At 40.1% G+C, this 14,496-nt stretch overlaps 1 protein-coding gene across 6 annotated transcripts in view; it reads left to right on the top strand.

Moving 5' to 3' along the window:
* The window catches only part of TJP1 (tight junction protein 1), a 156,510-nt gene that overhangs the window by 137,854 nt on the left and 4,160 nt on the right, over positions 1 to 14,496 (top strand). For 2 of the 6 annotated variants that reach the window (XM_063169554.1, XM_063169553.1), the window contains 10 exons: positions 83 to 183; positions 1,123 to 1,476; positions 1,890 to 2,141; positions 2,881 to 3,780; positions 4,099 to 4,193; positions 4,683 to 4,907; positions 10,621 to 10,796; positions 11,457 to 11,898; positions 13,131 to 13,348; positions 13,652 to 13,795. In XM_063169554.1, coding sequence (XP_063025624.1) covers positions 83 to 183; positions 1,123 to 1,476; positions 1,890 to 2,141; positions 2,881 to 3,780; positions 4,099 to 4,193; positions 4,683 to 4,907; positions 10,621 to 10,796; positions 11,457 to 11,898; positions 13,131 to 13,348; positions 13,652 to 13,795 — 2,907 coding nt within the window. The remainder of the gene's footprint in view (positions 1 to 82; positions 184 to 1,122; positions 1,477 to 1,889; positions 2,142 to 2,880; positions 3,781 to 4,098; positions 4,194 to 4,682; positions 4,908 to 10,620; positions 10,797 to 11,456; positions 11,899 to 13,130; positions 13,349 to 13,651; positions 13,796 to 14,496) is intronic. The other 4 variants (XM_063169551.1, XM_063169550.1, XM_063169555.1 and 1 more) reach the window with 4 other exon arrangements.

Here is a 14,496-nt window from a genome sequence, read left to right as displayed (position 1 = left end):
TATTGCTTTTATTACTCATGGTACAGCTCCTTCTTCTAGTTCTGCAGCAATTGTAAGTCAAATTAATCTGCTGTACTTCTAGCTACCATTAACTTGAATTCAATGAATGAAGGATGGTATGGAGCTCTTAAGGAAGCAATTCAGCAACAACAGAACCAACTGGTGTGGGTTTCAGAAGGAAAGGTAAGAAATAATGTTTGGGGGAAAATGGCAAAACAGTATTCATGAGAGGTTTTCTGTGAAGATCTAAAGCAGTAATGCCTCCTGGCTGTGTGAGCTGCTCAAAACTGGTTTGTGACTGCATTATAGCACTTACTCTGTTAATGAGAGCTGTACAGTTTGTCCTTATGCATGTAGCTGTGCAGTAAGGGAGCATTTGGTTATTTGCATTGTTAACTGGAGGATATAGTAATGCTGTGAAGATTTTGTGGGGATTGGATGGGTTTTTGTCAAAGAACTTCTGGGAATTTCACTGCATGGGTTCTCAGGGCCGGGATTGCCTGATGATGGAATGTGTTTTTCATTATTATAAAAGCAAGTGGCATATTCATGTTCTTACTGACCTTTCTGAGAACAGTTGTGAGAAAACACATGCTAAATCACAAGTTAGTATTCTGTGTTCCCCACTAAATCCCCGCTTAACCTTCTTGAGCTGCATGTTACTCTATGCACATTAGATCCATCTTTTGAAGAACTATTATCAAGTGAAGTGCCAACTAAAAGTAAGCAAATGATGAATCAGGAATTGTTGTGAGTTTCTTAATTAGATCTGGATTAGACCTTAGGTCCTTATATGTACCTGCAAATTAATGATTCTGATATCATAAAACCACTTTAAAAGTGCAGCTCTCTATTTTTCCAAGCACTTTGATGTCTGTAAACACTGCACTATCCCCTTACTCTGACAGCCATCTGGTCCTTTAGTAAAATTATTCCAAAGAGCTAGGCTGCAGATAAGTCTTTTAGGTCTCAACACATTCAGTGATGGAAACCTGATTTCCTGTCCCTTGTGATGATATTGATGCTGAATTTGATAAAACTCCCACGTTCTACATTGCAAGAGTAAGGGTGTTCTTTAGAAGGTATTTCAATAAACGTGTACCCCAATTCTGTTTGCCACAGGCAGATGGTGCTACAAGTGATGATCTTGATTTACACGATGACCGCCTTTCTTACCTCTCCGCTCCCGGCAGTGAGTATTCCATGTACAGCACAGACAGCAGACACACGTCTGACTATGAGGACACAGACACGGAAGGGGGTGCTTACACTGATCAAGAACTGGATGAAACTCTAAATGATGAGGTTGGGACTCCTCCAGAATCTGCTATTACACGCTCCTCTGAACCCGTTCGAGAGGATTCTTCTGGAATGCATCATGAGGCTCAGACTTACCCTGCTTATGCATCTCAAGCTCAGCCACAGCCAAATCTCAGAATAGACTCTTCAGGATTTAAACCAACTACTACTCAGCCGGTAAGAAAGTCATTTTATACACTGACCACTAGACACTTACTTCAGGTTGCAAGTTCTTTTGAATCAGAATTGTCCATTTATATTCTGCTTACCAGTGTTGTGTGTACGTACAAGAATCTGTCAACAGCAACAATACATTACAGTGAATTGGAGAATCGGCTTGCCCTGCCTGTTTTAGTGACTCATTGACAGGAGGGGGATTGAAGTACCATTCTACTTCGATTAAATGTTTTGCTTTCATAATCCTCAACCTAATGAATTTTTGGAAGAGCTTGTGCATGATACTATCAGTACATTTCATTCTACATCTAGTTGCATTGGTCAGAGCATCACTTAAATTATTTTAATATAAATCAAAAAGTCATACATTGATTCAATAGCAGTATATTTAAAATATTTTAAACACTTCACAGAAAGCAGAAGCCTCACCTGCAGTCCCTTACCTTTCCCCGTCGCCTGAATCAAACCCTGCAACCTCATCAGCCTCTGCAGTAAATGCTAATGTAAACCTAACTAATGTCAGACTGGAGGAGCCTACTGCTGCTCCTTACAACTCTTACCAACCACAAGCGGGCCCCTCAAGAACAGCGAGTGCTGAGGGAGCTCATGTAGTACTAAGAGACCAAGAGCCATCATCTTTATCGCCGCATATAGACCCAGCAAAGGTACCTGTGCCGCCTTGTTGTGCTGATTTCCTGCTATACATCAAGCTAGCACATCAGCTTTGTTTTGCCCTTATTTGAAGAATTCCTTTTAATTTTTTTTCTTCTAAGAGAATCATGCAGGTTACAAAAACCAGTTCATCTGAATTGCTAAAGCATCATGTAATGTTTTGTCTGCATGGCTTCAAACTCTATCCTTTTCACTTCTCAAAACACAACTTTTTTAAAAAAGGCTGCGTTCTGTATTTTGATTTTACTTTGACTTCCTTAGCTTGTCAACGTTCTACTGTTAATGAGGCCTCGAGAAAAATCTTATTTCCCTAAAATTTAAATCATGCTGAATTGTTGATCATGAAGTTGACTCCAGTTTGTTGAGTGACTTTATCAACTTTTTAAGCAAAGCTAGAACTATCTTTCTGTATTTATATATTTCACTTCCACTCTTTCCACATTTTGAATAAAAGTGTGTGTGCCCTCCTGAGCACCAAGCCTCAGACAAGAGGCTATTACCTTTGTCTTTCTCTTCTAATCTACTTACCTGTTTTCCTAGAAATATAACTAAAAGGGATCTCTTGAATCACCAAGTTCAGCCTCCTCTGGTTGCAAACATCTGCATCAAACTATTCTGCTTTTAAACAAAATTAAAGCCAACATTTAAAACTTGGGTTTGTTTCAAATACTACCTTTCAACTGCAGCTGAGGTTACTCTTCATTTTAGCTGAGAAGTGTCTCTCTCTAACAGGTGTACCGAAAGGATCCATACATTAATGAAGATGCATCCAGACAAAGCTACGTCTTAAAACAGCCAGCAATGAATCACCCAGTACAGAGACAGGAAAGAGACCCAAATCTGATCTATGAATCCCAGGCTCAGTATGCAGAAAAACAGCCGAGTAGGGATTATGAACAGTCAACCTATAGGTATGACTCTACAAACTATGTAGATCAATTTTCTCGTGGTTATGACCCTCGCCTACATTATGATGACCGTGTGCCTCCCTACGAGGAGCACTGGACATATTACGAGGAGAAACAGCCCTATAACCAAACAAGAACAGCTTATGAAAACCAGCCTCCTAGGGATCTTGATTCCAGACAAAATCTAGAAGAGAGCACAGAACGCAGCTACTACCCAGCACAACCTCGTTTTGAGGAGCCCCCTGCCATGAGCTATGAGAGCAGACCTCGCTATGAGCATGCCCCCAAGAACTTCAGCTTACCACAGGTGCGATACGAAGATCAACACGCGGTGGGCTACGACGCCCACGGCCGATACAAGGCAGAGGCTCAGCCGTACCAGTCAGCCATATCTCGCTCTCCTGAACCCAAGCAGTACTTTGATCCACACATAAGGGGCTATGAGCAAGGTCCTCCTCAAGCTTACAATGCTAAAGCTGGACAATATGAACCTTCTCATAGCACTTCAGGTGTTTCTCTTCCTCCTCCCCCTTCATCACAAACCAAACCAGAAGTTTTGCCTTCCAACAGTAAACCACTGCCTACACCACCATCTCTAGCTGAGGAAGAAGAAGATCCAGCCATGAAACCACAGTCTGTGCGAAGTAGGGTTAAGATATTTGAAAGGAGAAGATCCCCATCTTTGGAAAAAATGAAGGACACCAGTGATACATCAACTGTCAAGGTAAGTCATTTAAGTTTTTTAGATCCTGCATTTTTGCTAATGGGGCTGCACTGCGAGAAGTGAAATATTGTCTCAGAAGCAAAAATATTGCCTTTCAGCAACCTAAATGTGGTATGTTTTAAAAGCAGAACCTGAACACTTCTTGTGAAAACACTGCCAGGTATCTTGTTATACTGGAAGCTCCTATAATTCTTCTTTTGCTAGTACTTCTTTTTTCTTTTGGAGTAAGGGAAAGTAGTCTTAATTTTCTTAGTCATAAAGTGCTTTATCCTTCTAAATATTAGAATTTAAGAGAATATGCTGTGCTTTTCTTTACAGCCTCCAGAACTAGCACCTAAGCCTGCACTCACAAGTGTGAGTGGTCCAAAACCAACTTCTCAAAGCCAGTATGAGCACGAGAAAACAACCTACAGGTAGATGCACAACTGATTAAATTTAGTTTTCAATATGAGTTTGGAATATTCAGAAACACATCTTGGTGCTTCAAATAGAAAACTGCAGAGAGGAGCTGAGTGTATCAGTGTGGTTTGTGTATCAGCAGGCATGAAGTCAGTTCTCGTGGGTCTGATTGATGGGAGGTGGGGGAAAGATACAGTTCCTCAGCATTTTTGAGGAAGGAACTTAAGTATCTTTGTTCTACTTTTTTCTGTCTTAAATTGAGCTAATTAGAAAGCAAAACAAAAGGGAAAAGGTAAGGTATAAGGGAAATAAGGATTTTCTTTCCTTATAGTATGTCACAACTGTCTAATTCCCATGCAATGTAGGTAAAAAGGCAAGGAGTGCAATTATAATAAATACACGTACATTACTGTATTACTAGCTAGGTTACAAACTAGAATTGTAATTTGGGCACTATGCTTGTTCAACTGGGCCAGGCAACCATTATTACTGTTCTTGGTTAGGGCCCCAGAACCACAGAGACCTCAAGTGAAGCCACCTGAAGACATTGTGCGTTCCAACCACTACGACCCCGAGGAGGATGAGGAGTATTACCGCAAGCAGCTCTCCTACTTCGACCGCAGGAGTTTTGAAAACAAGCCATCGGCACAGGTTCCTGCCAGCCATCACTCTGAGCCCACCAAACCAATCCATTCACAGAACCAGCTGAATTTCAGCAATTATTCTAAGTAAGTTTGGGTTCTTGGGGTTTTTCAAATTTGGAAAAGGCGGGGGGCATGTAGGACTAAACCAGAAATTCTGCCTGTGTTCAGTGGTGTTCAGGGACCTGTGGTACTTAAATGAACTTTTCTGTTTGTGAAGTCTGAAGTTTCTGTTTAGGTGTAGCTTTAGTTTACAAGCACATACCTCTATAACATTTTATTTTGGTGTATTAATCATTTTTGCAGGTATCAAGGCCTTCACATTACTTTTACTTACAATCATAGAATTCTTTAGGTTAGAAAAGACCACTAAGATCAAGCCCAACCATAACCCAGCACTGCCAGGTCCATCACTTAAATCAGTCCCTAAGTGCCACATCTACACATCTTTTCACCTCCAGGGATGGTGACTGCAGGACTTCCCTGGGCAGCCTGTTCAATGTCTCATAACCATGTCTCATAACCCTTTCAGCAGAGAAATATTTCCCTAGATCCAACCTAAACTTCCCTGGTGCAATATGAGGTTACTCCTCCTTATCTTGTCACTTCTTACCTGGGAGAAGAGGCTGACCCCCACCTGGCTACAATCTCCTTTCAGTGGGTTGTAGGCTGATAATGTCTCTGCTCAGCCTTCTCCAGGCTGAGCCCCCCAGGCTCCCTCAGCTGCAGCTCACAAGATTTCTGCTCCAGACCCTTCCCCAGCCCTGTTGCCCTTTTCTGGACCTGCTCAATGTCCTTCTTGCAGTGAGGGGCCCAGAACTGGACACAGCACTCAAGGTGTGGCCTCAGCAGTGCCCAGTACTGTGGGACAGTCCCTGCCCTGGTCCTGCTGGACACACCATGGCTGCCACAGGCCAGGTGCCATTGGCCTTCTTGGCCACCTGGGCACACCTGGCTCATGTTCAACTGCTGTTGACCAATGCCCCCAGGGCCTTTTGTAGCTTTCCAGCCCCTCTGCCCCAGCCTGTGGCATTGCAGGGGTTGGAGTGAGCCAAGGGCAGGACCCAGCCCGGGGCCTTGCTGAGCCTCACACAGTTAGCCTCAGCCCACTGGTCCAGCCTGTCCAGATCCCTCTGCAGAGCTTTCCTACCCTCCAGCAAATCAACACTCCCACTTAATTTGGAGTCACCATGGACTTACTGGGGCAAGTAAATCAATTGCCTCATCAAGATCATGGATTGTGTTCTGTTTATGATCATAAGCAGCACATAACAAAGTATTTTCTTAGTCTAATACAGTAGTGCTTACACATCTTTCAAAACAAAGGTTTTGATTTATTCCAGTTCTGCATGCATTTGTTCTTGTGCACTTTAGCCATGTTTGACATTAGGAAACTGAGCCTTTAGGGAATATTGCTGAGGCCAGAATTTAATCTGTTGATGGAAACATCTGTTTCCTGTATTGTTTTGCTTCCTTGATTTGGAACATTTTGATACAGAAATTGTGTGAAAGCTCATACACAAATTTAATGCAGGTAAAGAGCTGGCTGTTTTGGAGGGTACTTACACAAACCTTTTGAATACTCTCCACAGTTATTTAAATTTGTTTTGATTCTGTAAATTTGTTTTTGTAACAAGATGTTTGTAGATGTTACTGTGGAAAGCTACCTTGGTTTGCTGAATGCAGCTTGAAAACCGGGTAATTTTTGAAAGCTTTGGTTGAATTCCTGCTTGATACATGGACTATTCAGGTCAGGCTGAAAATCTGGCACTTTCAATGTAAGTAAGATCTTTAGAATGAAATAACAAACTAGTTAGCTGAAGTTTTATAATGTCTGTGATCTTCCAATGTCTGTCTTTGTGACCTGAGAATGTTGGAATACTCCAAAAAGCTTGATAGATTTTAAAGATTTCACTTTTTTTTTTCCCCCTAATGATATCTGTATTGGATATCTGTAACCAGTTCTGATTTGCAGGCAAAGGTGCTTCTTATCCTTCCTTTTGACTTGCCCAGTGTCTTCTGTTGGCAAGATGAGAGCTTAGCTGTTCTGCTCTCTGGGCATCAGAGGACAGACCTAAGAAAACTGTCCTGACTGGCCGCATAGCAGTAACTTTCAAGATTCCACTCTCACATACAAAACCCAGTGTTACCTACAGATGATCCATTTTGGTCTGTAGGCATGGACTGTGTTGCCATTGAAAATCCAAGTCATGCTTTGGGAGAAGTAATTGTGAGGGTTGTAAAATTCTTCAGATGGAGAATGTCAAAAGCTTTCCTTGTACATTTGTTGATCTGCAGTGTTGTCATGGTGAAAAGCATGAGAGACAGACACAACTATTGAATTTTTGGTGCAGAACAGCTCATGGTTGAGAGAGATTGTTCCATATTTCTACCTACTGCTTCTGTCTGCTGTGACACTTGTATTTTTTGGCTACTCAGTTGTGTTTTGCTAGTGAGTTAGTGTATAACTTCAGGGCTTGTATGTATGGGAAGGTGACCTCTTACTGCCACAGAGAGGAGTAAGGTAATACTGGTTTTAAGGCTGACAATTTCATGTATCGTACGGGACAAACATGTGTTGTGTTTTTGCTTTGTGGAAGAATGTAACCCTTAACAGGAAGGGACAGACATGGGAAAGAAAATTTACCCAGGGTAGTCCAGTGTAAATAGACAAATACTAAAATTTTAATGTAAGTGGAAAGAGATAAACAAGGCTTCTGCTCAGTTGGGCAGTACTGGCTCTAGTACTCTGCAGTGTCCTTGTGTGGAAACACAAAACAACTGCTGTCTTGAGAAGGCATTCGTGTTTAGGACTCTTCTTTCACCAGCTTCCACATTGTTCCTGTTACTTACTCAGTATTAATCTTTTTTCCCAGTGAATTTCTATGGTAATTGCTACTCTGTGAATAAACTCTTCTAAAAATAAACAGGACTAAATTTGGATTATACAGGAACTGTTGATTATGCAATCTCTTGGTTCTGAATAATCCGTATAATGTATTCTGGGTACAGAGGACAGATTTTATTTATTCATGAGCAATAGCTACAACTTTCTTAGAGTTAAATATTAATGTGAAACATCAAATTATGTAAAGTTCTTTGCCACTGAGTAAGTATGGTGACAGTACATATTTTTCCCACTACAAATTGTTTTACTCTTTTATTTTGTTGGGGGTTTATTTTCATAATTTAGGAACTTTATGCCATTGCTAAAGCTGCTTTATAGGGATAATGCCATATCTGCATATTACAGTTGTCAGGAGCTGTAGAATAAGGGATAGTTTGTCTTGATGTGAAAAAATAGTAGATTGTAAATGGATGTGTTTCAATGGATCTCATTGAAGCAATTTGAGGCAGATATCCACGTGGCTGAGTAGTGGATTTGTTGCTGCTTGGTTCAGTGTAGTTACCTGCTTTAGCTTGACATGCTGCAGAGTGAGGTAACTGCAGATTTCTGTACTGAGTAGGTTAAGAGTACTCACATGAGCAGCTGCAGCTCAGCTGAGGAGGCAGTGGGGAGCACATCCAGACTGCTGAGTGTCTGTGAGCTGGAGTCTATTGAATGTCAGCACAGTGGTTGCTGTTGCACCCACAGGCTGGGTCCCACTGGTTCATTTCTGCTTCCTTTCAAATTAAAGTAACAGTTTTGTAATGAAGATAAGGTGGGAAATGGGGTAAAAACCAGCCTGTCAATAATTAGGGGAACTTCATGTACACACTTAGAAGCTGTAAGGGATCACTGTGCTGTGGATCACTTTGGTTCTGAGCGTGGGGATGGGATTGTGCCTGAGCCTTGCTCAGGAGCCCGTGACAGAACGTGCTTCACACTAAACACAGCTCTGTGCTCTCCTCCCTTCATCAAAAGGATAACCCTTCCCCATTTATTCATTCCCTGAGATGCTGCCACACAGTGTGCAGGGTTGGGTTTTTCCTGTGGGCTTTCACAGGGCTGCCCTCCATGGTTCCTGTCTCCCTCTGGGCAGCAGTGATTTCAGATGGGCACTCTGAGAGAGCAGCTCCTACCCACCTGGAGTAAAGGCAACAGGGAGTGAGCATGCTGTAACGACTCCTGTTGCTGGCTTTAGATAAAATCAGTGTGAATGGAAGCTTTGAGACAGATCTAAAGTAATCTTTTTTGCTGCTCTGGTTTTAGAGATATGTTCATACAAATGCTGTTTAGATCACTGATCTTCTCACTCACGTGGTGATCAAGCAGACTTTCAAATGTTACCAGCCTTTTCTTAGTTTCATAGCCTACTCCTCTGAAGCACCAAGGTGGTTGGTGTCTAGAATTGTTGCCTGTTAAGTGCGTAAGAGTATACAGAAAGTGAGGGAGTGAGGGAAAGCTGTCCTCATGTACAATGTATTTTCTTGCTACATGAAAGCAAGGTAAATGCCAAAAATCAAGGGAAGCTATCAGTGTACTTTTGGTTCTCTGTTTCTCCCAGTATTTATGAACAGTTCTAAGATGTCCTTTTAGATCCTGTAAAACACAACCAGAAGCATTTTATGGTGTGGGCTCTTGGATGAACTGACAATGCTGGAGAAACGGTTGCTATGAATGTGCCCTCAGTACATATCTGCAGTGCAATACAAAAGTACGATTATTCTGTGAATGCTCTGACGGAAGAAGTTGTTTCAAATTAGACCATGTGTGAGGTTGTTCATTTCTTTTGATGTGTTGAATAGCTTTGTTTATGCAGATTGTAACAAATGCCTTAGTGTACTCCCATTCTTACTTTTAGTATCTGCCAATCCAAGGTCTTGACTACCTCCTAATTCACTGACTGAATCTCATATTGAATTTGTGATCATTGTGCACATGCATATGGTAAAGGTTTTGTCAGAAACCTCTCTGTGAATAGTGTCTGTTTCAACAACCTTGTCATATCACAGCTGCTAGGACTAACATAGAGTGTAAAGAAATAATATGCTCAAGATAGAATGACTATTTTCTTTCATTCTTCTATTGCTGTTTGCTTTGCCATCACCTAGATTTCTTGGCTCTTACACTAGCTATGACTACTTGAAAAGGAACATCAAGTGGTAAGACTGTTGTTGATGTGAGGATGTTTTCAGGTGTCCTCTCACTGTTACATTTCATCACAGGCATTATGTGCACTAAAATTTGAAATACAAATTCTGGAAGTAAGCGCAATAAACATATTGCGGTCCAAAATTACAGGTGTTTGTGAAATCAATCATTTTCTGAAGTAAACCTGTGGATAAACATTTCTAGCATAAGAAAAATGTTTTGAAAATAAGATTTTAAAGTTAAAATACACTATGCACATAAAGCTAGTGAAGCTTAAGCTGATTACATTTCTAATTAAGATGGCATTGTTCAAATACTAGGTGTATTTAAAGAAGTTATACTAGAATCCATGGTCCTGTTGGCTAATTAGGCTTTTCAAAAACATCCCCAAAAAGAAGTGGATTTACATTTTTCTTTTGAAAACCCATGAAATTAGAGAACATTCTTTCATTGAAATTACTCCAAATGAAGTTGAAAAATTGATATCTAGTAGGCAATTATGCAAATACACCTGAAATGTCATCTGCCTTTTGTTTGCCTTGGTTTGTGTTACTAATCTTCTAAAGGTCAATGTTGTCTGAATCTCTTGTGCTTATCAATAAATGTTTTTATACTTGAGACAGGCTATTCAAGAAAATAATGTTTTAATGTTTATAGGAAAAGATGGAAATCAGGTGATCATAGAAGACAAAAAATAGCAGTGAATGCAGGAGCTGTGAGGAAACTGAACAGTCAAATGTTTGTTTTTTAATTCTATTTCAACAGGGGGAAACCAACTGATACTGAATCAATGGACAGACCTGTTGGTGAAAAACGCTATGAGCCAATCCCTCAAGTTACAACTCCTCCTCCTGCTCCTTCAGTCCAGTACACACAGCCACAGTCAATTAATAGCCCTGTCCTGTCTCTCCCAGCACACCACAAGCCTGCACTTTCTGAAGGTGAGCAGTTACAAAGCTCACCTTTGTGGGAACAGCCATTGCATCTCAGGTGCTTGTGGGGTTGCTTCAGCATGTCTACACGTGTAGCTATTCTGTTCTCTAACTGAAATGTGGAATAATTATTATTGAAAATAGTTTTTTACTGTAGTGAAATTGAGTTTTATGAAATTATTTTGTGATTCTGTCTGAAACAATGAAGCTTCCAGGTGTTAGTAGTACATGTGCTGTCTCAGCAGAGATGAAGTAAAACTCCCTGTGCTTTGGACCAGAATTCTTCTGACATGAGTAATAGTTGAAGGCTTCTAAAAGCAAAAGAACAAGTTGTTTTCACTTTCATATTGAGGGAGTTGCCTAGTTCAATTGAATTTTCTGGTTTGTGCAAGTACACAATGGTATTTCAGTACTGGTTTTCTGGGGGTTTGATCATGATGTAAATGAGTCTTAACCTTTTTATTGAAAGGTCATACTGTTGTCTCCAGCATGTTTAATGAAATGTTAGATAATGTGCAAAAGGCAAGAGGAGGACAAATGATCTAAGAGAGCAAAGCAGAACCTGTGTGTATTTTATACTGAAGATTAAGAATTGACTAATGTGGTTTTTTTATGCCTTTAGACATTTCTGGTTACTGACAAGTTCAAGTATTTTCATTTTCATTGCAGTTAACTCTGTGTCTGACCCTCCTCCACCTCAGAATAAGTCAGCAATTTTCAGATCCTCTAGAGAGGACACTGTGCAGTCCACTTTTTATCCTCAGAAAAGCTTCCCTGACAAAGGCCCTGTGAATGGAACTGAGCAGATTCAGAAACCAGTCACTCCTTCCTACAACCGCTTCTCAACCAAACCTTACACGAGCGCCGCGCGGCCCTTTGAGCGCAAGTTCGAGAGTCCCAAATTCAACCACAATCTCTTGCCAAATGAAGCTCAGCATAAACCAGAGTTGCCATCAAAATCTTCAAATTCTCCTCAACCAATTTTGAAAGCACACAGCTCATCGCAGCCCCCTGATTTTGAGAGTGGAATGGACACCTATGCTGTACAGGTCGACAAGCCTAAATATCAACCAAATAATGTCAATGCTGTGCCTAAAGCCATTCCTGTAAGGTGAGCTGCTGCTTCTGCTCTTTCCACTTGTACATCTATAGGTCACCTGTGAAAAATACAGCTTTTTTTTAGTCTGCTTCCAATTTCTTTTGATGTAATAGTTGAAAGATTGATGCTATGATTCTAAATTCTGCCGAAGGATAGATATTACAATGTGTTCTATGTCCCTGTACTGTCTTGCATTTGGTTATTGGAAAGTGGCATGGCTTTTACTTCCTATTTCTCATACTAAATCATAAATTTTCTGGTAGATAGTAATAACTTGTCCTGGCAATCTATTTCAGAAAAGGAATTAATTTCTAAAGATAGCTGTTGCACCAAATTGTATTAGTTGTGTGCTTAGAGAGACCTCATGGGACACATGAATAAGGGATACTTTAAAAATAGTTGTGAAAAGGGAAGATAACTTCTGCAGTTTCATATTGGTGCTCTTTACTGTGAGACAAACCAGTAGCTGCTTAATGGCAGCTTGTGCTTGTCTAATATGCTTTAATGTATAAGAACTATATCAAGAGCCACAAATACTGTTACAATCTTCAGCTATTTGCTTTTGGAGAACAGTGTTTTATTAATATTTTATTTCAGGCTAATAATAATAATGTGTGAACCAGACTTAAAATTTTGCTGTTTGTCCTACATGATGTTAAGCACCTGAGAAATGTTTTATGCTAGGTAGTTCTGTAGACTGCTGAATTTTGGAGTTACTGGTTCTTTGAGTGAAATTCTTTTGAGACTGTTCAGAAAACTTCATCAAGGTACCTTTAAGTTACAAATTTCTCTTCAGTTATAGCCTGTCAACCTGGAAAAATGTGTGTAATTTTCTTTTTTAATTTTTACAAGCTTTGTTTTCTATATGTAAGTAGAAGGGTTCAGTGTTACTTGAGTAAAAATTGTTAGTTCTTCTAGTATTAAAGTCAGAATGGGGTTTTGGGCTAAAAAAAACTTTTTTATGTTAGTTGCATTTACTTTTATGAAGCTGAATCTGTAGCTGGGGTAAGCTCTTTCTGTATAATGCCAGAAGCAGGCACTTGGGAACACAAGATTCAGGTGGTCTGAATTCTTGCTTTAACTACTTGCTGAAGGTTTTCAGGGCATGTAAGATTTGGGGTTTTTTGTTTGTTGAGGGGTTCCTTTCTTTGATTTGGGGTTTTTTTGGGGCAGAGTTAGGTTTTTTGCCAGAGAGTGTCAGGAAGGAAATAATGATAAAACTGCTAGGCTTTCTGTCTTTTCAGCCCTACAGCACTTGAGGATGAGGAGGAGGAAGATGGACACACTGTTGTAGCCACAGCAAGAGGTGTATTTAACAGCAATGGTGGTGTATTGAGCTCCATAGAGACTGGAGTTAGTATTATTATACCACAAGGAGCCATTCCAGAGGGAATAGAGCAAGAAATATATTTCAAAGTCTGCAGAGACAACAGTATACTTCCACCTTTGGATAAAGAGAAAGGTAACAGCTGGAACAGTACGTTGTTCTGTTATTCAATACAATTATTTTCTAACAAAAACAAAACAGAATATGAAAGTTACCTTAATAGGCTTCAACAGTTTTCATTTTGAGATTGTAGTGTGTTCTATTGAAAAGTCACTTGAGTGAGAAGCTATCTTGTGCTTTTCTTTACTGACAGATCTAAATGTTCATGTTTTTCTCTAAATTGAGTTACTGAGTAGCTCTGCCATGTAATTGTGTAACACTTTGAATGTATTTCACAAGTCAGTATTTTTCAGAGATTTTTCTTTCTCTTAACTACAGGTGAAACACTTCTTAGCCCCTTGGTAATGTGTGGGCCTCATGGACTAAAATTCCTGAAGCCAGTGGAGCTGCGCCTGCCACACTGTGCGTCTATGACCCCTGATGGTTGGTCTTTTGCTCTAAAATCCTCCGACTCCTCGTCGGGTATGCTGTCCTCCCTCTGTCCTTTTGGGGCTTTTGGGTGCTATCGTATAATTTAAGTAATTTTGGCTAAAGGTGATGCTGTGTAATATAAAAACTCAATCATTGTATTTGTGTCAAACTCTCCCATTTCACTTTCATTACAAATGTCTTTCTTACATTTACTCATGGTGCAAATTCATAGCTAGAACCATGATAGCAGAAAAAGAGTAATATCTCCAGTCTATTCAATATTACCGTATTTTTCTATTCTGTCTTCTTTCTTGAGGACTGCTGCAGCTGAATACACTTGAAATGATAGTCGCACTAAAATTGAGAGGAAATGAATATGTACCTCTGATTGGCCTTTGTAACATAACTGGTGTTTGTCTGTTGCTTAATTAACCATATAGGACTCTGGCAAATCTTAACAATCTGCATGCTCATAAATCATGATTTAACGCTTGTTAACTGTTTCCATGTGTGCAAGTTGATGCTAACAATTCGGTCATTTAAGAAAACTATAGGTGTGCAGTAAAAGCATTTACAGTTTATTCTAATGTAGCTGGTTTTTCCAAAAGACTTTTCTTGCTTGCTCCTACCTATCTCTCCTCTACTGCCTTTATCCAGAAGTCTCTGGTTGATAGTAAAAGTTGCAACTAGGTTGCAATTTTATTTACCTGTTCATTTTTACCTCACTGTGGCTTTCTGGGATGAGGGAGAGA

Source organism: Melospiza melodia, chromosome 15, assembly GCF_035770615.1.
Source record: "Melospiza melodia melodia isolate bMelMel2 chromosome 15, bMelMel2.pri, whole genome shotgun sequence".
Lineage (NCBI taxonomy): Eukaryota > Metazoa > Chordata > Aves > Passeriformes > Passerellidae > Melospiza > Melospiza melodia.
Note: the sequence above shows the minus strand (reverse complement) of the source record. Positions and strands in the feature narration are given on the sequence as shown.